Below are 27,588 nucleotides of genomic sequence, written 5' to 3'. Positions count from 1 at the left end.
AATGAAGCCAAAACAAAATATTGATCTCAGAGTAAAACAAACGAAGCAAGGAAATAAATCAACGTTCAAAGTCACATAGGAAACCAAAGTTAGAATCCAGGATTCCCAATTATAACTGATGCTGCATATTCTCCAAAGAATTTATAGAACTATTTCATAACAATATTTAAATTACAATTAAATGGCAGTATTAAGAAATTCATCTCTTCTCCACTTAGATAGCAAAGATATGCAAATAATAAGAATTCACAGTTTGATTTTAAAGCATTCAGTGGTCGCATAGATTTAAAATTAACTTTTTCAATACTCTGGGTAGTGTGATCACCTGGGTGTGGATCACAGGTCAGTGCTGAGGCGGTCAAATGCCATCAGTGTCTCAAGGTTGAAGGGAAACTGCTTCGTCACAGACACAAGTCAAATATGTGTGTAAGGTCTCACCTGGTGTCTCTTCTTACCCCTTTCCAGCGTTCATTCTAAGACATTCTATACGAATCCCTTGGGGTTTTACAGTCCACCTAGTGTTTCTTTACTACATTCTTAGAAAAAAAATCTTAAGGAGCAAAAATGTATGGATGACAAAACGGTGTGCATAATGGTGTACGCAATGCATTAGTATGACATCTGTGTGTGTCTCAGCACCTGAACTGGTTCCAGGAAGACGGTTCCTGTTTCACAAAATCTGAAATAAATGAGAAAGACTGCAGATAGGGGAGGAATGTACCAAAAAAAAAGAGGGGTAATCAGGACAGTGACATAACTTTTGGAACGCCAGGCTTGCTAACGTGACGATGGGCAAGCACCTGATTTCTTACTCTCCTTCCTGCTCTGTGATACAGCCTTACAAAATCAGCCGAATTTTATAACCCATCTAAAAAAACTTTATCTTTATTCTAGTTTACAAAATCCCATTTAATACTTTTACATGTGAATATGAGTATTCTTTCTAAGCTCTGTGCAACTTATTTAGTTTTTTAAAGACTTTTACACACACTCACACCCTTTCTATTAGTACAGATAACTATATTTCATAATGCAACATTACTATTTTGGTAGAATTTACTTTTATTATCTATTAAATTTCCCAATATAACAAAAAATAAACATGTATTAAAGAAGAGTAATAGGTAGTTGACCACATATAGCCACAAGGTACATTGTTTTTAATTGAAATGGATAAAATATGCTATAGTAATAGTGAATTCAAAGACCTGGGAATATTGGAAAGAATGAATTTATTATCATCTTTACTAAAGATGTTTTTTCTGATGTTTATGATTCATATAAACAGTGATTTTAAGGATATAATAAACATTAAAAATTTAAAAAGTAGGTCAAATATTTCCTCTTCATTTTATGTATCATCCTGTACTGTACTGGAATTCAATCTGATGGATATGAGATTTAGGAAAAACTTCAATAATGACTAACTTAAACTCTAATTTTTTGGAGTACATTTTTCAGCCTTAAGGACTGTAATGGTATATGCTTATTATATGTACCTCCAGAGTCATTAAAAATTTTAAGTACATTTTGAGGATGTCTGTCCTTTGTAAGGTTCCTTTAAAATATTAAACATAGGTTGTAGATTTTGAGAAAAACACAGTCAGTTAAAGGATCAGAGAAAAATGTTAACACCATTATTTCTGGATGCTATAAACTGAAATGATCTACTATGTACTTCTCTGTAGAATTATTCATTTCTTTACCATAGATTTCTAGTTGGTTAAATATGACAAGCATTCCAGTAGATCTCCATTTCAAAAATGGACCTTTAAAAAAAATCATCCATTTGCTTTCGGATGAAAAGACTCCATAGAAGAAATACTTGAAAGACTGTCATTAACTTGTAAGGGAGTGAAAGTTTCCTCAGTGGATTTATAATCACAGCTGGGGTAATCTACCCTTGAAAGACCAAGGGGGCCCACTATATTTATTATGGCAAAAGTTTGATTTTATAGAAATAACAACGCTGTGCAGAAGGCAGGGATATTTTGTTCAGAATGCCCTCAGAAAATACAAAAATGTGATACGCTTAGATTTGAGACTAGTGTAAGCAACTGTTGTGTGTGCAAATTTGTCACGACCTGTTTTTCAGACACACACTGCACCAGAGGGTTCAGCATTCCTCTTCGGAGATATACAGCCCGAGTCCAATAACAAAATACATAACTTGGTGTATCCAGATGATAGGACTCAATGTGCAGACATTATAACACTATTTAAAAAGGCTACATTTACAGGGCCAACAACCATGCTGAGAAAATGGAAATCAAGGTATAGCATATAAAAGAGATATCCTGGAAGGGACATTTTGTTTGAGATAGAAGAGATAAAAAGGAATAGAATGTTTGGAATTCCAATCACTTAATATACTCTAGTCAGAAACATAAAGAGAAAAATAAGTTGACTTTGTTCATATTTTAAGTACAAAGTAAATAAACATTTACATGAACTGAACTGACATAATTAGTAGCCAGAGAACACAAATAAAAATTGTCAGTGATTGTGGATTTTGTTCTCATTTAAAATCTCTTCCTTCAAGGGGAAGCTTTGGAGGTCGACTCCTTTCTTGCCACAAGGGGCTGAAGAAACGGTTTTGAAAGGCACTGGGGCATAGTCACTACACAAGAATACAATGGCTGGGGAAAGGGTGAAGGCAGAAGCCAGGAAGCAGGGAAAAAGAACGGAAAGGTTAGAGACGAAAGGAGAGCAAAGGAGGCACCGAGGGAAGGAGAGAGCAGAGAGGGAAGCGAGAGGGCGGAGAAGGTGAAGGAGAGGAACGCGTGGCCACGGTAACGCGGACTGATCTGTGTCACGAGGGACGCCTGTGCGAATCATAATTCCTCTTTTCGTTGTAAATCAGGGCCACAGGACACACGTATCTGAGATGCATTTTCCCAACTTTCTCCCTCCTGACTGTGATTATAGTAAACGAAAGGAACCGGAATTCTCTCCAACTATCTGGAACATTCAATGATGCCCCCCACCCTGAGCTGCACCCCCCGGGTTGCAGTTCAGCCACCACCACAGTGGCCTCCCCGCACTCTGGGAGGGGGGCAAACCCCACCCATAAACCTGGATCCAAAATTTAATTCTGAAGGGAGATTTTGGGTTTTTAATGAAAGTAATGCTCTCCCATTGACATATTTACCACCCCCCTTTCCTCTCTATAGACCAGGCTACACTTGATTGATGATACGACGCAATTCCAGAGTGAGGCGCGTTAACCACATACAGTTTCAGCCTCTGGGAGAAGCCCCCAGGCTGAGGGGTCACCTTCCTCCTCTTCACAGGCTCCTGCTCACATTTAGTCCCCAAAGCACCTTTTCTTGTACAAACAATTTTATTTCACTCCCTGGAAAACAGATTAGGGCAAAAACCATTTTAAAATGGAACTCAACCAGCGCAGTGCCAAGAAAGTGAGATCTTGGTTGAGTCGCATTTTAAAGGAATTACAGAATTTTCACCCTCTCCCTCCTTGCTGGTGGTTTTCCTAAAAATAATGTTAAAATTTCTAAATTCTGCCCTTACGTTGAATTTCAATACATAGCGTACAGGATGATGGATACCTCGCAAAGTTTTTCTAAGACCAGACAGATAAAGAAGGCAAAGAAAACAGGTGGATGCGCACCGTCATGTGACGAGCCCGGATGGACGAGAGAGGTAGATACAAGTAAACACGTAGGTAGGAGGAATACAGGCGTTATTCAAAATTAAGCAGCACGACATCGAAGAGTGGACTGTATTTACCCTTACTTCACCGATATTTAGTGAAATATGTCTTTCTTTTTCCTGCGAGTGTTAGAGATTTTGGGTTTTGTTTCTTGTGTTAGATTTTACTTAATTGGAGGTATCAGTTCAATTAAGTATTTGAAACCAGAGTGTAACTGGAGTTTTCTCTCAAGGTATTTTAGTACTAGCATGTTATGTAACAAACAAAATCTGCCTCCAAGCAGACTTTCTCCTTATTTTCATAATTTTCCTAATTTTGGATTTTTTTTGTGCCTGTCTAAGACCTTTGAGACTTCCTTTAGCCCAATTATTACAAGAGAACTCGGCTTTTAAGATTTAAATGCCTCCAACTAAGGGATCTGGCTGGTAGAAGGTGCGTGCAGCCAGTCAGGTGGTGGTGGCTCCCTGGGGAATTGGCTTGGGATCTTGCCTTATGTGTCTCTGTGTCAAAATATGCGAAGGTAGAACACTGAGCACTCTGGGGGAAAAACTGGATTAATCCTTGTGCAATTGTGTGCAACTCTATAAAGTTTAGATTACTAAGGGATAGAGAAAAGGGTATACTTTAATACTTTTTAAAAATTCTGTTTTGTTCTATCTCAGAATATAAGAGATCTGAAATTCATGTGATTTTTTTGTTATTTTTTTTTAACTTGTGTGATGTTGAGATGGACCTTTTATTCATGCCCAAGTAAAGTTAAAACATCTATTTTGTATGTATATTAAAAAGCTAGAATTTCACAACTTTAGAGGACAAGACACTTCTATCATAGTGCAATAGTTTTTGATAAAATAAAAAGATTCTAAAATCCTGACAATGTAAAAATCAAATTTTAAAAAGTTAGGTTTATCCACACTTGCTGTTGTTGTTATATTTACCTTCCCAGATGAAGGCTTTTAGTGCTATCTTTTGAAATTCTACTCTGGAACCCTTCTTTTTGAATTTGCTGTAGTTTCACCTGGAGCTTTTAATGCAAGGGTGTGTAGCAGATGCTCAGACTTTGGCATAATGCAATCTATTTCCACAGAAATAGTGTATCTAGGCATTCTATAACTCAGTTGAATTTCCGTGGAGAAGCAGTTACCAAAAGCCCAGGAGGAACTGTGAAAATGAACAGAGAGCACCTCTGAACCTTTGCCGGCTGACAGCGCCAGTCGGCGCGTGAAGTCGGCGTGTCTAATGAATCCAGCCGAATACCCAAAGGAATGTTCTAGCATGTGTAGAAACCTCCTGCTCTCATCCCTTGCTGGTGTATATAAATCACCTACCAGTCCATTGCCAAGAATTTCCTGAGATAAAATGTAGCCACCGAGACTAGACTCCCCTTAGAATGGCCCAATGATTGATTCATAAATGGCTACAGTTGATTTTGTTTCTGTGCAGTTACTTTGGACCTTTCATACAGTTTCCATTTCCCCGTCTTCTTTCTAGAAACAATGTTGAGTATTTTTTAAAAAATCGTTTCTGTAGATGATTCCTTTTTCAGGTACAATCAGAACTCTTGATTTGAAAAATAATGTTCGAGTGTTTTTGAGGTGAGAATCTCATTACTAATTGTCATGGCTGCTGCCACTTTGGACAACTTAAGAGAGGACAAAGTCCTAAGTGGATGGCATCTGCCTCCAAGACTGTTACATTACATTATCATCCTCATATAACTAAAACGGGAACAGGAAGTTTCTTACTTCAAAGCGACTGCAGGTTACACATACTGATCAAGACTTACACAGAGGGAAGAAACTCATTCCTCCAACACAGCAGTCATATCTTCTCCAAAGGTTAGCCCTCTCTCAGGAGGAACTTACCGTAATATAAGGAGGGAAGGAGGAAATTTCTCCTTGAAATTGAGATGAATGTCTGGCCACAATAAAATGCACTTTTTCCCCTGGCCGTTACATATATCATCTAAGTTCTTGAAATGCAAAACCAACCAAAGATCGGGAACTATTTAGACACTTTGAAGTGTGAGTCTCTACTCTCTCTGCATCATTAGTAGCTAAACATGAACAAAATCACGTAGCACTACATACCAACTCGGAAAAGTTGCCAACGGTTCTAAAGAATGAAGGGAGGGAAACAAAGGATGGAGCCAACATGTTCTTACAGAAACATCGGCAGGGAGCTGAAACACTGTCCCAGTCCAGGAGTATACATTGGTATTTATGCAGGAAGCCCAGGATATTTTCAATTTCCAAATAGAAGCATTTCAAAATGAAATCTGAAGATATACTTTATTAGGACGACTAATGTTAGTCCACTTAGTCTCCAACGAGTGAACATCTCAGTGAAGTCATAGACTGAATAGCTTAAAGGAGGCAGTAAACCCCCTTCCTGACTTACAAGTCCACGGAACCAGGCACGGTGACTATTACTCTGAGCTCCTCAGTAGACGGCACTTCCAGTGAAAATATGGCCAATGACATAGGAAATAAGCTGTTGTGATAGGCATTTCTCATAAAACACCACCTATAACTCTTGACTGTTTATTCTCTCTCCACCCTCCTCCCTTCATTTTTAAACACTCTTACAATCCATTATTTACACAGCATTAGCTACTTTCTTAAACTCCAAGTGACACAATTTCAATTCATTACCCAAAGCCTTTTTTTTGCATTAGAAGAAAGGTCAGTGGCTTCACGAAACGCACAAAGGTTTTCAGCCGCAGCCCTATTTGCTGTGAGAGCGTCATCTTGTACCATGATCGTCGGCGACACCGGGCTCCAGACATGTTAAACTTTCTGTTTCTTAAGCACAACACACTTACCATGAGTCTTGTTCCTTGTTCGTCTTAAAACATTCTTCCATGGATCTGCTGGTCCCTAAAGTTTCCCATCTTTGAGGTATCAGTACGAAAGTCATCTCTTCAAAAGATAGTCTTCCAGAGAATTCCCGACAATCTGAAATTTATTAGTGTAATTTGCATGTGTTTGTACATAACAATATATCTCATATCTATCTATTTACCTGATCTATGTCTTTAATCTAAAATATATTTCCCCCAAAACCATAATGTGCTACAGATGAATGAGAGTGTTTGCACTTTTATTCACCAATGTATTCCCATTAACCTAGAACAGCCATCTGGACCCAACGAACGCATCTCAAAGTGAGTGTTTCTGGCCTCACAATCTTATTTGACTTTCACTCCAATGCAGTATAGTCAACTGTGTGAGGACTACTTCTTCTTTCAACAGGCTCAGAGAGATTAAAGGATTCGACCCAACACCATGCAACTTGTCCTCCAGGAAAATCACAAATTCTGAGCTTTTGGCTCTTAATCCAATGTGCTTACTGCTTACTATACTCCACTGCTCTTCTCATTTCTGCCTCGAGCACTAATCATCTTTTTGAATTATCACTGCAAAGCATCTGTTATTTCAGTGCTTATCAGCAGGTTATCAGCACTGTAGGAAGTCCCCAGGAAGGAGAGACCTCCAGCCATCTAGCAGTTGTAGAGTGCAGAGATGGTGTTTATATGTGTGTGTGTACATGTGTGTGCCTGTATGTTACGTACGGACAGATAAAACATGTCTTTGAAGGCTGTGTTTGTTCAGAGACTGATTTTAATTCTTCTCTTCATCATTGAACAACACTCCATGTGCACTCATAACCTACTGGAAGGCATCACCCAAGTCACTGTACGAACATCCGTCATCATCACGATCCCATTCTACATGACTCTGCCCCTGTTTGTCCCTGGGACGCTTGAGCATGTTTATATATTTAAACAATCTGTTAATTTTTTTATGTTGGACAGGGAAAGATTATCGTGACGATACTATTTGATGGAAAAACACTTGCTGATTGATCTGTTCTTTCAACATATCTTCCAACCACATTATTTCAAGTGATTTTCATCTTCACACTATTTCCTAGTTACCCAAGGGGTTCATTCGAGTGTGACTTCGGCTAGGTGTATAATCATTCCAGCTGAACTTCATTAGAAGCTCCTGACTCACGTTGTATGCTCTGAAATAGAGTATTCTGAAGCGTAAAAATATCTTGTCTTTTCCTCATGTGATCCATAGAAAGCATCTGAGTACTTTCTAGGTATTTCTAATAACACTTTAGAGTCTAGTGCTGTCAGTAAAGCCTAGCATTAGAGCAAATGATTCAGATTCTAATGTTCTAGTGTTCCTTAGATAATAATTTACATAAATGCATTCCCTCCTCCCACCCCATGGGGGTTTCCATCTGAAGGGGAGAGGAGGAGATGACTAAATTTTCCTAGAATTGGGAGCAAGGATGCTCTTCCACCATTCCCCTACATCTCAGTCAGAGAAGCTGCATGTTAGCACACCTTCCATTTAAGCCTGCCCTTGAATTTGAGGAGGTCGTGATTTCAGACCACCATTCCTTTGCCAAAAAGCAAGTTACCCACTGATTATAATTTGGCTGAAGTTCATTTACAACAATCCTCTGGCTGCCTTAAAACTCCAATTCACATGCCACTCAGGGGATTCCTGGTGAGCTGCAGTGAACGGCGTAGTTCTGGTCACTGACATGGGACTCAACTGAGAATATGGTTTGAGGATAATCATTAAGGATATATCTGAACAGAAAAAGATGGAATACATCAAGACATCAACAGTGGATTTATGTGGATAGTGGTATTCCATGGAATGTTATTTTTTCGTATATTTCTGAAATTTCCAAATTTACACTATCAAGGTATATTTTATTTTATTTTTTTAATAAAAAAACATCATGTATTATACTGACCTCATGCTTACCCTAAAGCTCTTGCAACTTTTTAGAGTAGCATTACCAAAGCACTTTGGAAAAACACTTGGGTAAAAAAGTTGACTGCATTTATTTAAAATACGATTTCTTAGGGATGCATGCATGCTACCATGTACGGCTAACCTTCCAGGGGCTTACATAATAAGCAGAGTTTTCCGGCACTGGAAAGCTTCGGTTCCCCTGGACACCCAGTAACAGCCGATGACAACCCAGAGAACCCTGGGTGTGTGGCCAGGGAGACACCGTCGAGAGGGGAGTGCAGACAGCCGCTGTTCTCCTCTCTCATTCTCACACCCCTGGCTCTAGACGGTGTCCCAGGCCTCACTGTGCTGTGCGGGCTTCTTCACTTCTGATGCCATCACTCGCCTCCTTCATTCTGTCGCTGCACAGTCACTACGATCCCCACAGGCAGCCTTCAGTTTGGGAACCTGGCAATGTCGCTGCCTTAAGCTTTTGGGTTTGTGAGTATGTTGGGAGGTGGAGGAAGAGAAACAGCAAAAATCACCGTCTCTTTAAGGATATGTAATCCTTAAAGTGATCGCCCTGTAATCACTAACAGTGCATGGTGAGAAGGTTATTTGAGAGACTCCTGAGGGGAGGGGTCTTGGGCAGGTATATGCCTTGGTATATTACAATGGTGAGTTTTGGGAAATCTCAGAGGGAGGTGGCTAGTAGAAAATAAGACGAATCACTGGAAGATGATGAACTGGCATGGTAAATGCACTCAGGGGCCAGGATAGACCAAAGAATGAAGAAACAGACTTTGAAAATGTGGTTATAGTCATTGATGTGATGTTTCCCATTTACACTTAACCCCTGCATGGCACGGTAACAATATGTGTGTAAAAAAGTGTATGTAAATTTAACTATGTTTTATGTTCTGTTGGAATAGCATGGTAATCTTTACAAATAGGCTTTTTGGCCTTTATCAGTTATTGCTTATGCAGCATAGTAATCTACTAGAAATCTAAAAACAACAGAGGGAAACAGCACCCGTATTTGGCAAGTGGATATCTCTCTTCTTCAGAGCACTTTATCATGCTAGCTAAAACAGATTGCTTGCTCCTAAAACATCTGGTAAGCCAATTTTTGTAAAGTCAGCTCCCTTGGGGAAATACCTTAAAGTGCAGAAATGTTGCCCTCCCTGTACTCAGGAAGTAGGTAACAGTGAGGAAGGGGCCCGGGAGAGCTGGCCCACACTGCCACACACTTCCAGTGCGGACAGGGATGCATAAACTTCCCAGAGGAGCATGCATTTAATGGTCGGCCCCTGCTACAAACACAAAAATGAAGAGTGGGTATAATTTAATTCCATAGATGTCGCTCAGATTTTCAAGATGTTCACCCTAAGTTGAATAGTTCATAACCTGCGAGGACTGAAAATCAGCCTGGGGAACAAATGACTGCTGGGAGGGGTGCGTGTGGAACCCCTCGCACAGGAGGCAACGGTTAATATGGCAGAGACCTCCTGCTGGCAGCCGTGTGTGCCTCTAAAGCTGCTCAGCTGCTGCGGCACGTCAAAACTGAGGCTGGAAGGGCGTTCTAAACACACAACTTTATTACCTGTCTCCAACTCTGTTCTCCATTTTGAAGTTTTTAAAGGGTAAACCCTAGATAATTCTTATGTCGAAGGGCTCTTTAAGCATTTTAGACCGACAAAATTGTTTGCAAAAAACAAACCCAAGAAACATTGCATTGGATATTGAAGGGCCTAGCTTCATCCAAATTATTGTCTACTTTGAGGTACACATGGTATGTACTGTGTAACCTGACCTCCTCGGGAGAAATTCATTCTGAGAGTAATGAACTGTTTACAAGGGGATGGTTGAGGGATAAAACTGACATCCAAATGACTTCATTATTGCATATACTGGATCACCCGTCCACTGCCCTGTGACAGAGACCCCGTGTTCTGATGAATGAAACATACGGGGCTGCTATTTCTCAGAGCTAACGCTGAAAATTACAAAGTCATCTTTTTCATTCTTACCGCTCAACAAATTGTTTCCTTTTATGAAAGAAACATTTTTTCTCTATTTTTTTTGGTGAGTGAATGTCATTCCTTGAAAATGTCTGCATTGAGTTGTCAGCAAACGATAATAAATATGTTTTATTGGTTGATATATATGCCTCAGAGACCAATAAAATAAAATCACATTGAACTTGAAATGGAATCGATTAAATGAACTTTTCTCTGCCATAATAGGTTCCTTTTATCCTCAAAACTGAAGATACTTATATGGGTTGTCAGAGTTTTCCAGGGAGTAATTTGGGTAATTCAGTTATGATTTAGTGACAGAAAGCAATATTTATAAAACATACCCTTCCATGCAGAAACAGTTAATAAAGCTTGCTACCATACGGTATATACTCCCCGAGAGCAGTCTAAACACCTGGAAGATACGGCGAGCTGTGTGAGACCATGCCCGTATGCTAACACGTTTTTATTACAATGTGAAATGGCTGGCTCTGGTATAAGTCAGGAAAGTGTGTCCACTCTTGAAGAATTCATTAAGCGGTAGCTGACTTCTTCGTCAAGTTTCTGCTTCCCAAAGTAGCATATTTAGGCTCTGTTCTCCACTAAAAAATATTAACTGTGAAATTTCATGCGTAAGCAGTAAATTATCAGGACCGCACAGAGGGCCAATTTTAGAAATAGCTAATCAAAGCCAATAAAGTCCCCATTTGGGTGTGAGTATGTGGCGGTGCGACCTAGTAAGGGCTGCTGACAGACAGTCACTGTCCCAATTTCCTGCTTCACCAGAGCGTGTAACTGAAGTGAAGACCGACATCTTCGTCACCAGTTTCGGGCCCGTTTCAGACCACGACATGGTAAGTGACACTGCATTTTTGGCTTTCTCAGAGTGTTTTCTCAATTTATTTTTGAAAGAAAAATATAACCTAAATGTCGAGGGAACAGCGTGTGTGTCCCTCTGTGTGCATGACATGCAATACATGATAGTTCCATAACATTTATGTAAGAGAAAACACCTGGCTACTTCCCAGGCCAAGACCGTTCATGGTCATCGATCAGTGCGGTCTTCTCTCTTCCATCCCTGACATGACTGCTTTGCCTTGGCTTATGTTCTGTAAACCAAATTGTGTGAGTTAGCTACCATTTGACATGTTGATTCAAGGATGCTAGGTTTCTGGGTAGCCAGAGCTATTATAGAATAGCCATAAATATTGTAATTTCTTAATTGTTTTTGGCTAAAAGGTAGAAAAGGGTATAAAATCTGAAGGAATACTTGGCCAGAATCAGACAGAGAAATAGTTAAAATATACTGGTGGGAAACATTCATCTCCATTGCGAAAGGCACTCAGTAAATTATGACCAACAGTGTGAGTAAAATGAATCCATACCTGTTCTTTCTGTTCCCGACCGGAATGATTAACACGAACTTCTCTTCCAGCTGATGGGGCTGGGGCTCAGCAGGGCCCTGCAGGTTCCATACGCTTCCGCAGTGCCAACAGCCAAGCTCCTGCGTAAGCAAAAAATCACAAGGGAGACATGTCATTATTAACATTTCAAGGATATATTAATTGAATATTACTTTTGAAATGCCATTTTGTTGACACCATCTTAACATAAGAGTCCTCTGATTTCCTAGTAGCTCAGATGATTCAGAATAAAAGCTATAGAAAATATCAACTTAGACCAGCATTTCCCAAAGTGTGAAATTTACGGTGCGTGGTAAAAGCTCTGACAAGTCCTGAGGTAAGGGTGATATGTTTTCCATATCATCCAGTGTTTTCCAGTTGTATTTGTTCAAAATCCTTTTTCTTCATGAAACATTCGCTGACATTCTATAGGACTGATACTCTAGGAGCCAAACGTTGGGAATACCGGCTCAGGGTAATTAGATACTTTAGATCTTAAAACAGGTTATTGAATGTGTCACTGTGCAGCTATGTCTCCTCCTCTTGAACTTCCTCTCAATCCCTCAGGAAGAACTGAAGGCAAATACAACCCAGATTTTATTACAGTATGTGTGGTATTGTTTTTGAAGAATAGGACATGCTCATAATATATTTCAAATATGCAGAACCAAATGAAGAAGCAACTTAGAATCACTCATAAATCCACTATTTAGATACAAACACTGTTTATGGTTTTAATATTTTTGAGTAGTTTCTTTCATTACTTTTGGGTGCATTTGCATTTGAGTGCATTTGTCCAAAATCCTTTTTCTTCATGCAATATTTGTTGACATTCTGTAGAACTCATACTCAGTGAATCAAATGTTGGGAAATGCTGGTTCATGATAATTGGATACTCTAAATCTTAAACAGGTTATTAAATGTACTGATTATGCAAATTAGGGTCATCAGAGCACCTGAGAGACAGCAAAGTGGTGGGTAACAAAACGGATTTCTGAACTAGAATGTCTGGGTTTATGATCCCAGCTCCTCCATTTACCAGGGTGTTTTCTTGGGTAGGATGCTTAATATCTTTCTACCTCAGTTTCTTCATATGTAAGATGAAAGTAATGATAACACCCCATGGGATGATCGCAAGTATGAAGTGAATTAATACACGAAAAACACTTAAAAATTCCTGGTACGTAAGTACTCAACAGATGACAGCCACTATTTCTCTAGAAGAAATAGAAATGCACTAAAAGCTAGCCACAACTGTGGATTTACTCCCCTGGCAGCACATTTGGTCACTGTGGTCAGCCGGGCAGCCACTTCACCGAACACGTGTGACACAGCGTTTGTGGCTGCACCGAGTGCTCTCCAAGGACTCACCGTCACCCTCCCACGTGGGGGCTTCTCTTCCCACAACACTATTCCCTCACGCCCCTTTTCCAGTTAAGGACACTTCATAGACCCCAGTGAGGTTTCAAGTCACATTTCATCTCCTCTGCCTGCATGCCCTGCAAGTCCTGAGTGATCTCACCACTCGTCCCCACTTGCTCCCAATACTGACTCTTCACTTCGACCACCTGTGTGGGCCAGCGACCCCTCGGGGGTCCGCGGGGCCGGCTCCAGGCTTCAGGCCGGCCGAGCACAGTTCTTCCCCCGTCAGCAGCAAGGCTTGGGCAGATCACTTAAGCCTGTGCTGGGTGTATTATTCTGATTACCTGCCCTTACAGGGCTATTAAGAATTTTAAATGAGATATGTAACTAAAGCGTCTACTGGCAGCACTCAATAAATCATAGTTATTATCGCTGCCTCTGAACTGCTTACGTGCCCTTCACGGCAGCTGCCTCTGTTCTCTGCCCACCTAAGTCCTGTATTTCCACAAAGGCCCAAATCAAGACCCAAACGCCTAATGAAAATGTTTTTTTTTCTTTAATTAATCCAATATCAAATTAACTTTCCCCTTTCGGCATTGTAGTCACATTTATTGACTGTAAAATACAATTTAACTTTTGGCCTCACAAAAAGCACTGTTTTATAATGTTATTTTTCTCATATAAATGTCTTCTTTTCCTAAAGTGATGCCAGAAAGCATTAAAGACACACTTGTTTCCCCTCCCTCACAGTATCAGTGCGTGCTGGCTAATAGTAAGTGCTGAATTACTACTGAGTGGGCGATAGGGTTAAGAGTCTATGTCATCTTAAAACTTAAAGTCATAGGGACTTGATAAATGACCGCCTTTCTCCAACCTGAGTTCTGAACCTTTTGGGAAACATGACAATACAGTAAGGGATACGGAATACAACAGTATCACCTTTATTGCTGATAATGACGATACTGTTGTATTGTCACCTTCCGTGCAGCAGGTGGCCTGTAACTGCAGACAAGTGGGTTTCAGAGAGTGAACGTCAGGCTCAGCCAGATCAACCCACCCAGTCAACGGACAGCGCTGGCCTCCCTCTGCTGGGGTGCAGGCGGCCAGCAAAGCTTCCGGCAGGGAGGAACAGAAAAATTTGTGAGTGTTACAAACAGCCAGCATCCGGGATGGAAAAGACAAGTGGAAGAGGCTGAGGGAGGCGAGGCTGATTTCTCCTTCCAAATTCACCCGTCAGATGAAGTCACTCCCCCCTTCTCCTCTCCCCAAGTAGAAGAGTATCAGGGAATAGGGAGCTTTTGGATGTTTTATCCTGGTGAAGCTCGCTTCCAATCAGTGAAGCATTATAGACATCACACACTGGCAACTGCATTAATGATCATCATCATAATAATGATAATAATAATAATAAAATGGCTACTCTGTCCAGTACCAAGCATGATGACTCGCAAAGGAGAGGAACCTGACAGGACTTGTAAAGGAACAGTGGTCAAATAAAGCCCTCAGCAATCAAAAACTTTTGTTTTGAAAAATATCCAGCCTGCCTTTGAGCTATTGCTCCAGATTAATTGTGATTTAAGGAAACAATATCTTTATTTTTGTCTTAGACTAGAGATACACACTAGGATTTTTGATACATTACTAACTCTATGATTGTCATGAATTATTCTTCATACACGGTCTTTCTTTGGTCAAATATCAGACGGGAAGGAGGGGCAGGGAGTCTATGCCACTGATACTCCCTATTGCTTAGAACTCCTGAACCAGACAACATTTGAATTGCTCTATAATCAAACCTGCCATCAGTCTGCAACTGATTTGCTAAGTGGCTAGTGGACACGCGCCTGATCACTATGAGAAGATTAATCATGTAAACCACATTATAGTAGAATTATGCATAAGATAGAGCAGTGTGATTTAGAAGCTATCGAAATTAGAAGGCAGAATGACAAAGCTGTTTTTTAAGACAGGAAAAGCTTTGTAGTTTTTAAAGTGGTACAACATTCGTTCAACATCATTGAATGTTTACAATATGGTATGCACCATGCTAAGGGTTTTAAAGACCATATTTCATCTAACCCTCATGCCAACTATTTCAGCTAGGTATTCTTATCATCCGCATTTTCTAGAAGAGGAACGTGACCCAGCTAGGCAGCAACTTGAACTCAGGTCGTCTGTCCCTGGAGACTCCACAGCTCCCTAATCATCTGACTTCAACTGGAATAGGAAACAAAATTAGGACAACTCCTTAACTTTGTTTTAAAAACCATTAATTAGCCATCGAACAGCACATTCCCAGGACACGAGGCTCTGACAGAAATATCCTGGCAGCACGCTGCTAGAGGCCTGGTTCCCCCAGAACTCAGAGTGCAGTCGGTGAGAGCACACGCGGATGGTAATGCACGGTGCCAGGGCGGACACTCCAGCACAATATTTACTCAGGGACAAAACACCTTTCATCCCAGTCTTCAAAATTAGCCTCAGTTTCTCAAGGGACACCGTCTGCGGAACAGGGTAACTTGGAGAGACTTGTCCCTTGAGAGGCAGGGCCTAGAACTCGGAACCTCGAACAGGTCCCTCAGCACAGCCTCCTATTTGTTCGGACGGTCTCCTCTGGAGTCGTGTCTTTTGCCTTCTGTCTTTACTTTGCCTGGCTGTGACAATCTTTTCCCTTTTCTCAGGTTTTCTGTCCTACCACCATTCTGAAGAAATAGTGCTTTCTCATTCCCAGCTACATAAAAATCCATTATGAATGTGTGTTCATTAAAATAAAATAAAATAGGAGACATATAATAACTTCTTACACTTACTGAGAGCTTCCTGTGTTCCAGACAGTCTAGCAAGCTACTTACTTATATGAACTCACTTCCCCAAACAGGCAAATGAAGTTAAGTACTGCCACCATCCCCCCTTTACGGATTGGGGAACCCAGGTTTAGAGAAGGTGAAAAACGTCCTAGGGCTGTGCAGCCGGCACAGCCAGCTCAGCTCTAGTTAGCAGGTGTGGAATTTACATCCATAACCATTATGTTACAGCTCTGCCCTCTCCTCCCCCTTGTCCCGGTTCCCTGAACAAGGGGCTCTGGCCGACCGTGGTCCGATCACTGTTGCCATGGGGGCAGTGTCACGCTCTACAAGGAGCTGCTGGGAGCCAACTGCTGCCACCATGGCAGTGTCGCAGGGGCAGTGGCCAGAACATGGGAGACCGAATATTTACATTCTTGAGCAGGCAGGAGCCGATCATCATCAACTCTATTTCAGTTTCCATTTCCGCCTCTGAGAGAGGGGAAAATGGAAATGAAAACTTCCCCAGTTGGTGTCGCTCCCCGTGCGTACGTGCCCCCAAGTATTTGGACGACTAGTCTGGTATTTGAAAAGAGAGTATCTTGAATGAACTCGGGGATGCCATTGTCTGCTATTAGCACAGATAAGTAAAACTGGCAGTAAATATGATTGTTCTTGTAAATGTCAGCATTTTTTTTCATGTTTGGACACATTTTTGAAATCAATGACTTTGGTATATGTCTCGTCAAAGATCTGATAATAACTGTATTTGAAATTTATTCTACATTCACATTTATTTTCAGAAATCCCCGTGGAACAAGCAAGCAATGGGACACAATTTTTAGATTCATGGGAACTTGGTCAGTTTAGACACCCCGGGAACTTTGATTCACAAATACCTGTTCCCTCCGCTGCTGACCAGGCTAAAGTAATTCGGTTGCAGAGGATAGAGCTCATGCGGCTGTTCCTAAGCAATGGGAATATCATTATTATGTCCTCCTCTCATAGCTTGCCTGCTGTCCAGAGACGAGGACGTGCCCAGGCAGCTCAGAGTAAACCCATCCACTCAGGGCCCCTGGCAGACACTGCTGCTCTGCGCCGCTTCCTGGCGGAGCCCATGGCTCCCTCCCCCATTGCTCTCCTCATGGAAAATACCGCGCTATGCCCATCCCACTCCTCCGTGAGTTTTTCTTACAGCGTCCAAATTAAACAATTTCTCCTGTGCTAAATTTAACAGATGCTTAGACAAATGTTCCTTGGTGAGTAAATTCCTGTCTCATCTATCCCAGTGTCTTTCATCTGACACTTCCAGACACAGAAAAAGCTAACCAACAAAGAAGGTAACTTCTCTTGACTGCAAAGGTAGATTGGCGTCATGTTACACTTTTTTGTTCCAAGCAGAATTTCACACTATGCTTGGTACATTGTAAACTATCTAATGATAATTGTTAGTTACTTGATCAGTAAGGGCCCAGCAATACCAAAAGGGAGCCAGAGGATGAACCTTCATTCAGTCTTTACCCAATCTTGTAGAAGTCTGAGAGATAGTTAATTCATGCACGAAATGTGTAAACACAGACATTTTTTTTGCATGTCCAAAAGTTGGTATGTATACTACTTTTTTTAAATGGCTTTCTGATGCATCAGGGTTTAGGGGATTAAGAAAATGTAGCATGCTGTTTTCGAGTTAGTCTTCCTTCTAGTTTAAAGCGTGCTAAGATTAATGGAGAATACAGTAATCTTACTTCAAACCATTGAGCTCCAAATTTAGTGTCAGTGTAGCAAATCCTGCAAGGAAGATGGATATTAGCCTTTCAATTTTAGGAGCTGGTAAGTCACATTGCTTGTTTTCAGATTAGCAGATGTTTGTCTCTGGGTATTGCCGTAAAGAATGCTGTGTTTATTCAAATAAAGAGTCCCTGGCTGTGAATAATGATGAGCTTCACACATTTCTCGTGTGTCCTATACACACACACACACACACACTCACTCATGTTCTACATTCTTTGTGGTTTTTGTGGAAAAGATCTAAACTACCAGTGAAACAGATCCCTTATTTTCATATTCATCTTCGTCGTGTAGAGTTGAAAGTCTACATACATTATCTGTGATTTAAAAAGAAATGTTTAATTGAGCTAAAAAGGAGATGGGACTGTCCTACCTACATTGGAACCATGGATGATTTGGGATTGGATGTAGGGTTTTCAGAGACCATGAGGGGCCTCCAAAACTCTATGCTTTATCTTTACAATTGGAATTGTCTCACTAAAAATTTTCCCACGTGTCATAACCTCTGGAAATATTCTATCTCTTCAAGTGCTGGTGTAGTGAAGGTGGGGTAGGAGTACAGCATTATTTTTCTTTCACTTATAGTATCTAAAAAGCTAATCAACAGAATTTTTCAGACCAAGAAATATTTCGGGCGGGCATCTGTGATATTTCAAAAAATGATGATGCCAACCAGTGATTCACCTGACATCAACATGTACAGGCTACAAGTTTACGTCTGGAAATATCATGTAGCTCATATTTTGCTTCTAAAGTTGCAAAGACTGTGCACTGCTGTGTAAGCTATTTGCATTGCAAAATATATCACAGTGAACTCTGCCATTTTCTAAAATTACCTAGGAATATACAATAGATGTGTTTTTCCGTCAAAGCTGGAAGGATGAAAGGTTAAAATTTAAAGGACCCATGACAGTTCTCCGACTGAACAATCTAATGGCGAGTAAGATCTGGACCCCGGATACCTTTTTCCACAACGGGAAGAAGTCCGTGGCGCACAACATGACCATGCCCAACAAGCTGCTGCGGATCACGGAGGACGGCACCTTGCTGTACACCATGAGGTAGGACGGCCGCTTCCATGCGCGAGTCTCCCCGCCCCCTTTCTCTTCCGTGGGCCGGTGACCATCAGGCTGATGGGACACGGGAGGGCGTCTGGGTTTCTTTTTTCCCCCGATTACTCAAGTAACAATTACTCTGCTGTGAAAAATGAGCTAGCTAAATATTACACGGGTGTTCAGTGTTCAATAAAGTGATTAGATAAACTGTAAGAAGTGTTTACAACATATATCCAGAAACTCAATGTATTTCTCCCACCTGTTCTAATGCAGTATGAGGAACTCCCTTTCCCTACAATGAACCTGGTATATTCCTGCCTTCCAGTGAGGTCTAGATTAAATTTCTAACAGCTACCCCACTGTGTATATCTGAAACTGTTTCTAATTAAAAGGAAGGGGGAAAACACAAGGGAAATTTCAAAATTCTTAAATACGATAGCTTCATGTGGAAGTATACACTGTGAAGAGGTACATGAATTCACAATGACAGCATTAGGTTGAGAACATAGATATTTTAAAATGTTGCTTAAATTGGAGATTATATATTTCTGACTTATAAACATTTCCCACAATTAGAGATTATCAGAAAGCCTAGCACCTACCATTCGTGTATGGCTGAATGAAGGAAACACTCAAAAATTTTTTTGAATATTTTTATATACAATAGGTAGTTAAACTATTTATAATTTATGAGCAATTAAGAATTGTTCAGGATTCATTTTTAAGGGAAGCAGTTATTTCATACCCACTTGACTTGTTAAAATGTTGTTTTTTTATAGATCTGGCCAGCACTTGGTAATTCAGACCACCCAGTTATTCCTTTGGCATGAAAAGTAATGAAGGCAAAATCCTAGACTTGGTGGATTCTGTTTAGCATGGGAATAAAGTGATATTTTGTTTCTGGAGAAAGCTGCCAGAATTCCTAGTTTTATACATAAATATTTAAATGAAAAAGACAGAAAAACATCCTTCAAGAACCACATTTGATGTTGGATTCAACCAGTAAAAGCATAATAGGACTTAAAAGATGAAAAATCCAAAAAAGAGAATGAAAATACAGGATCAGGAGACAGGTGTGTTGAGACCTTTCCAGCGCATCCGAGCTGTATCTATTGATATTTGAAATCCGAAATATTCTGCCTTGTGAAACACCCTAAACCCAGTCTGCATCCCTCACAGCTGCCAGTGTTCTGGATGGGGGTTTGCATTTACTGAAAAGTTTACCAAGTAATGGTTTCTAATGTACGCAATATCCCTCACCAAAAACTAGCCTATATCGCCCATCTCCTAAATGTCGCACCACTTTTGCTGATGCGTTAACACTTTCCTTCACGGTTTGACTTAAGAACGCAAGTTTAATCATTAATTTACACACTTCAGATTTGCTTTCATCCGTGTTGTAACCATTTCCTGACTTTACTGGCTACAAATCTATCTCACCACATTTCTTGAGCTACCTAGTAATATTGGTGAATATTTATTCCCCAATTATCACGTGAGGAACTGGGGCATAAATTCCCTCTTAATTCTACCTAAGGCAATAGAATATATTTCAGCAAATTCCTTTCTTAAATACCCTTTTTAGAACATGAATAGAATTCACATTCCCAGAAGATGAGAACTGAAGGGAAGCACAGAAACATCCTGGCCTCAACTGGGCAGTGCACCTGCAAATAAAACCAAGTGGCTGGGCTGGGACACAGTGAGATCACACCCTCTCTCTCAAGCACACTTCCATCAACCTCAGTCACACAGAGCCTGAGGACATAGGTCCCGCTTCACCTGTTTCAGGGCAAGAGGTAGGGAGGGCTGCACTTAGGAAAGGGGAATTCTCTTCTTTCCCTTGCTCTCCATGTCTTCCACTCAACCAAGGGTGAATTAGTATGTTTACAAGTATATATTTGCTTATATCCAGTTTCCCCCTCAAAGGACCTGCTGTAGCTAGGTGGATTAGTTGATGATGCTTATTTTGAAAAACATTAGCAATGTTTGCCATCAAGCGTCACTTACTTTCTCAAAATAAACAAAAATGGGTGGAATCCAGGCATCATTGTAAATAATGCTTTTAAGATAATTGATTACTAACAGCTCAATGTAGTGCTATAGTTTATGCCAGTCTCGCCTGCTTTGTTCATACATTTGCTATAGTGAACAACATCCCGGTCGTGTGTATCAGGAAGTGTCTAATCTATAGGCTCTTCTTTGTGTCCTAAACGACAAGGCTGACAGTGAGAGCTGAGTGCCCAATGCACTTGGAGGACTTCCCCATGGACGCCCACGCCTGCCCACTAAAATTTGGAAGCTGTGAGTAAACTTACATAACTTTTTAAAATTGTATGAGTCCTTAAGCAAGAGACCTCCAATTAGTTATGTCTGTTAGAGAGAGAAAGATTGTCAAGAAAGTTTAGCTAGCGATTTGCTGCATGTGTTTCCTGTAAGTAACCATCTTTGACTTCACGTTTTAATGCTATTTGAGGAAGGGGTTATTCCCCATCTCCTGTATTTAACTATTTAGAGGGAAAATTATATTTTTGCCCAAGGTAAATTCAGAGAAAAAGAACTAGAGTATGGATGCTTACACCTCATAGACAACATTTTCTTTCCAGTAAATGGAGACGATTGTGTTTATTTTCTATCACCACTGACATTTATTTAACTTAAGAATGATTCAACTTGTTTGTCAGATGGAAATATTGGTAGCTGGCAAAGGACAATAATTAGCTGTTTCATAATAATGAAGCTTATACCTAATAGATGTAGCCAGGAAAGAATTTACCCTAATCGGTATCTTAGGGATGTTATAGGCCTGTTTTCGTATTGCATGAAATTCATGTATACATGAATGCCCTTCAAGGTATTTTAGATAAACCCCTTCCACAATAACTTCCTGTTCTGCTGGCTACTGAACGTGTGGGCACACAGTAGCAGAGCCGAGAGAACAGTGCCCGGCGGAGTCAGGGTCTCTGCCTTCCCTCACCCCTCTGCTTCCAACTGGTGTGCAGACACAGAGTGCACAGGAGTGATGCATTTCTGGTTTTCTGCAGGGGAGTTCCGTGCCAGGACTGAGTCAACCCCTGGACTACCTAACCAGCTTTCTGTTCCCTCTAGACAGGCAGTTTAATCAACTATTTTGGTGAAGGTGTATGATTCACAGAAAAAAAAATAGTGGTAGTGTAGGAAGACAGCAAGCAAAGGAAATAGCAGAGGGCCTCTGGGCTTCCAGCAGCACTAGTCATGGAGAGACACATTTCTTTACAAATCTGATTCTATACTGAAACCCAACCATATACCACTTCAACAGCTGTCAGCTAAATAGGTCTTTGGTGATAAACCCCTCCTCCCCATTCTTTGCCCATTTTGATGAATGTTCTGTGCCATGAGTTATTAACTTTTCTCCTGATTGCCAGTCTCATTTTTAACAATGATTTGGTGCATTACATGTGCAGTAAGCACTTGTATGTGCATCAGCCCTTCCAATTCAAGAATTAACCTTACAGGTAGGGAAATCATGCATCATAGTTTGCCTGGAACAGTACAGATTTATGCCTAATATCCTGGTATGACTATGAATAGTGCCCCTATTTTCAAAAATGTATTGTTTGAGATAATTAATTACATGTTCAGTACATTACTGGGGAATGCTTTCAAGCAGTGGTTGGAAAAGCAGGGTTTTATTTTCATGTAAGATACATGAAGGTAAGTGATTATTGGTTGATTGCTGATTAATTCAGCATCTTAACAAGGATGATATATTAAGATGTCCTTGGATGTTCTTTTTGGTCACAAAACGGCTGCTACGACTCCAGCTATTGCACTTGCTTTCAAGATAAAGAGGAACAGTGAACACGGAAGAAAGTAGTAGTGCCTGTGTCGACAAGATAAAAGCTTTCCCTAGAATCCTAACAGACATCTCACATCTCATTAATCAGAGCTGTGTCTCACTGCCAATGATAACTGCAAAGGAGGCTGGGAAGAAATATTTTTAGCCAGGCACACTGACATCATGAAGAAAACTGAATGTATTTTAGGAAGAAGGAAATGAATAGTGAGTAGAAAATAAACAGTCTCTCATATAAGAAAATTCAAATTAAAGAACCCTAAGTAATCTGTTTTCCACCTCAGAGCCTTTCTTTGAGGTGCTCTTTTCTCTCTGCTTGGGTCCCTCCCTCTTCCCTTGGTTCTCAGCATGACTGACTTATTTTTTTTAATCTCTCCACATCTCAGCATAAATATCACCTCCTAGCGCCTTCCCTGATAACCTTACCAAAATTTGCGTCAGTCTTCTTGATCACAACACATAGTTACTGTATCCTGCTTATCTGTGAAATAATGATTAGTCTTAGTTATTGGTTAACACTTTGTTTTTGTCTGGAGACTTGTAAATGCCACAGGAGTAGGATCTATTTTGTTCAGTATTTCCTAACACAGAGCCTAATAAAACGCGGGCACTCCATAAATGTTCGTTCAGGGGATAAAGATCACGGTAATCAGGTTTTAAATACACCTTCCCTGTTTGAGTGTCAGGGAGGTTGGCCTCAGAAAAGAGGGCGTAAGGCCTGTGGTGAGGCGAGGTAGGCGAGGATGGCATGGAAAGGCGGGCTCAGGCGGCGCACTCTCGGAGGCACAGAGCAGCAGGACTCAGCGGCACTGCCCGCTGCTGGCGCGCGAGGCCACCTCGGTGTGCGCTTCCTGTGCGGTCCTTCCTCTGACCTGGTCGGACCAGCCCGTCTCGGAGATGAAGACACTGAGGCAGCAGTGGGCTAACTGTGCTCTGACCTCGGGTTCGAAACAAACATCTTGCCAACCAATCAGAGAAGAGAACGAGAGGACTTTGCAGTAATTTAGTAGAACACCGTATAATAAATGTTTATGAAGCATCCAAAGTAATTTCATCCATATGTTGATAAGAACGATACTTGGAAAAGCAAATTTTTCCTTCCCACTCTCTATTAGATCCGGGCTGCCACGCTGAATTGCCCTTTCTGCTCGGTGACAAAGCCCTCTTCATGAGGCCAGAAACCCAAGTCAATATGCACGATGCTGCTGACACCGTTTAACTGGATTTTGAGGAAAATGCAAAATAAGGCTTGGATTCTAAAAGGAAAAGTTCAGATTATATTCTGACAAAAAGATCCAGGCAAGTGCTAGACCTAGGAAGGACTGACTAAATGATTGGATCCTGGCTGATCACCGAGCACAGGGCCTTGCAAACAGGGAAAAAGAAATGGCAGACATTTAAATAAGTGCTGAATAAAATCTTTAGAAATTATTCAGTGCACCTGCTTTATACAAAAAGCTGCCTCATACATAGTGCATTACAAATAAAGTCAGTGAAGACAACCACAATTTTAAAAGGAAAGGCAATGAAAACAAATTCCAAAATTATCCGTCTGTCCCTCTTACACGTTCACAAAAGAAGCAATAACTACTAAACTAATACCAGGACATCCTCTCAAACTTCCGGAATGATTTGTTGAAAAAGGTTGGCCCGGAAATGATGCCGGAGCAGACATGATTCCCACAGACCATCTCGGGCGCACGGACTACGTTCTTCTGCACCGCTCGCTGCAAACCCAAGCGGTCACTTTAAGGAGCTTTGGTTCACAGAATGAGGGGCATGACTCACATCTTTCTTTAGGCAGCTGTGTACGTGTGTAAAGATGCAACTGTTATTTTACATCTCTTAATATTTTACTTTGGGCAAATGCAAACGGACAAAACACCCGAGCCTGGTGACCTTGGGGTGGGGGGCGGGGCAAGCCAGGATACCTTACAACTTCCATGGGAACGTCTCTGCAAATATATACATTAAAGTTTTATTTTAAATTGTATTTATACTTTACACATTTGTATTTATATGCATTTTCTTCTGATTTTAAAAGAAAGGAAAGCATTCTTGAGGCCACCCCCAAGCATGGTGCACCCAGGCACGGTGCCTCGTCGGCCCGATGCGGAAGAGGGCCGGTAACTGTCTCAGCGCAAGGCCGGCTGTTGCTACCATGTCCTTCTCTTAAAAACCCTGGGAACAGTTTGCTTTTCCAATGTGATAATCTTTTTTTTTAAGATTTTATTTATTTATTTTTAGAGAGGAAAGGGAGGGAGATAGAGAGAGAGAAAAACATCAATGTGTGGTTGCTGGGGGTTATGGCCTGCAACCCAGGCATGTACCCTGCCTGGGAATCGAACCTGCGACACTTTGGTTCGCAGCCTGCGCTCAATCCACTGAGCTACGCCAGCCAGGGCCCAATGCGATAATCTTTAAATTTTAGTGTCACTCTACACCTAAACAGAGTAGAATGTGTGCCATCACTACAACCTCCGTGAAGAGGGTGTCCTGTGACAAGAAGTGAGAAAAGCTATGGAATTCGTTCTCCTTCTCACTGTGCACACCGCCTGCCCCAGCCTGCCCGGGTTATAGGTCAGGATGGCAACCTAACCTTTCTGGTAGGGGGATGCCTAGGTTATCAAGTGGCAAACATGAAAATGACTGAGAAGTATAAAGAGCTACATACATGGCATAAATCATCATCATCGTAAATTCTATAAAAAGGAGAATTAAAGTGAAATCAGATTCATTTAAAAATAGGCGCTCAATAAAATTTCCAGTGTTACTTTTCACATGTGTCATGACCTGCACGTTGCCCGACACAGCCAGGACCCAGGCTACTGCCTCTAACCTCGCTTCCTCTCTCCCGCACTTCACCCCAGCCACACTGGTCTTCCCGTCTATCCTCGAGCAGGCCAAGCTTTCTCCTCCCCTGGAGGGGCAAACCGGTTAGTCTGCCTATCCCGAGAACCCTTCCCCAAGACTTGGGTGGCTCACTGTCACATTTCTTTCGAGCATTTACATCAATGTCACTTCTTCAGTGACCCTCTCTCAGTCCCATACCTAAGACAGGCCCCACATCCTTTGTTTTCTAACTCCTGACCTGCTGTATACAGCTGTACTGCATTTAGCACTACTGGAAATTATACATTGATTAGCTTATCTGGTATCGTCCCCACCAGTGCAATGCACATTCTCTAAGATCAGGGGACCTTGTTAATGTTCACCACTGTATCCTCAGAAAAGTACTTTGTCGTTTGCAGATGCCAGTAACTGTTTGTAATAAGAGGGAACAGATAATGAATGAGTCGGGAAAAAGTAAGGAGCACGGGCTCTCTCTTCCTAGCCTGCCCCTGGAACCGTGAGCTTGAAAACATGAAGCTGATAGAACACACCAACTAATTAGGGGAAGGAAAGTGGCATGACACATGGACCATTTGCCGTTTCTTTCAGATGCTTATACGAGAGCAGAGGTTGTTTATGAGTGGACCAGGGAGCCAGCACGCTCGGTGGTGGTAGCAGAAGATGGGTCCCGTCTGAACCAGTATGATCTTCTTGGACAAACAGTAGACTCAGGCATTGTTCAGTCTAGCACAGGTGAGTGTCGTCTGGTCACTCCAGGTATGGAGGGGGGAGCATAAGGAATTTTTGTGAGAATGTGACAATTCAGTAAGCCCTTCAAAAGCATAAGAAGAGAGGAAAAAACTGCACTAAACTGGGGAACGGTTGAGCTGAAAACTAGTGTAAGCTGTATAAACCTGTGACCTCGGACTCGTCATTTAATGTCCTTTGTCCTGTGCTTCTTTCTCTGTGAAATGCATCAGTGGCCCTGTGCGGTCAGTGTGGCACCGTGGTTAGGTGTGTGGACTCTCGAGGAAGAATGTCTGGGTGGAGTCCCCACTCCTCTACCTTGCCCATCGTTGGTGGTCTCCTCACAGGTTGTTGGGAGAAAAAAATGGCATCCATAAAAAAACAGTTATTACAGTTCCTGGCACACAAGAAGCTCTTAATAAATGTTCGCTATTCATATCACCTACACCCCATTTAACTGCATGATTCAATGAATCTTGGTGAATTTTTAGCAGTGATCATTACCCACAGGTCACCAAAAAGCCAATTCCTTCCACAAACCATTTGCATCTCTAGCCGAGGAGCCTCCTCGGCTAAATCTGCAGAAACATAATCACATTACTGATCACTTCATTCTGGAATTAAAAGTGGATGCAGTGCCATCCTTCCTAGAGTGATCATTACCTCACCGGTGAAATACTCAGAACCAAGTAAAATAATATTAAGCAGCTGGATCCAAAATTTTACACTTTTGAAGTTGTTTCAAGAAATAAGGGCTTAATTATGAAAATATTGTTTGTGACTAACTTAAATATGATCATTGGGCCAGATAACTACAAATAAAATCTGGGTTCTAACAATTAGAAAAACTTACCCTGCTCTGATCCAAATATTCTTAACTGTGTCAGCAAGATTTGACGATTACTTTTCCAGCTGTTTTTTAAATTTTTAAGTTAGTTCATTTTGATTTATAATTTCTAAAGAGAGGCAATTTAATAATACATAAGGACAGAAGTGCTTTTTTCCTCCGAAAGCTTTCTTTCCTAGGTTTCAGACTCTTTAATGGGACCCTGATCCTTCTAACCTGTTTAAGCAACAGGTCAATATCTCTTAGTGTGATTATTGGACAATCCCTGCTTCATAGGACCTGTCTTTTGCTTACTTTAATGCATCTTATGTTTCTTGTTTTGAAACATGGAGAAGATTGTTTCTCAGTTTTGCAAACATTAGAAATCCACATAGAAGTAATTGAATTTGTCTTTCTGAGGCTTCCCCCTTTCAACAAAACAAACAAACAAGCAAAATATAGCCAGAGACACTGAAACAGAGGACAGGCTGACCGTGACC

The 27,588-nt window shown here is 41.1% G+C and overlaps 1 protein-coding gene across 2 annotated transcripts in view; it reads left to right on the top strand.

Moving 5' to 3' along the window:
* The window catches only part of GABRA1 (gamma-aminobutyric acid type A receptor subunit alpha1), a 52,154-nt gene that overhangs the window by 6,954 nt on the left and 17,612 nt on the right, over positions 1–27,588 (top strand). For both annotated transcript variants that reach the window (XM_045829258.1, XM_045829250.1), the window contains exons 4-7: positions 11,241–11,308; positions 18,631–18,851; positions 21,067–21,149; positions 26,125–26,268. In XM_045829258.1, coding sequence (XP_045685214.1) covers positions 11,241–11,308; positions 18,631–18,851; positions 21,067–21,149; positions 26,125–26,268 — 516 coding nt within the window. The remainder of the gene's footprint in view (positions 1–11,240; positions 11,309–18,630; positions 18,852–21,066; positions 21,150–26,124; positions 26,269–27,588) is intronic.

Source organism: Phyllostomus hastatus, unplaced genomic scaffold (genome assembly GCF_019186645.2).
Source record: "Phyllostomus hastatus isolate PE091 unplaced genomic scaffold, TTU_PhHast_1.1 phas_contig_150, whole genome shotgun sequence".
NCBI lineage: Eukaryota > Metazoa > Chordata > Mammalia > Chiroptera > Phyllostomidae > Phyllostomus > Phyllostomus hastatus.
The sequence above is the reverse complement of the archived record's forward strand: the minus strand, read 5'-3'. Positions and strand labels throughout refer to the sequence as shown.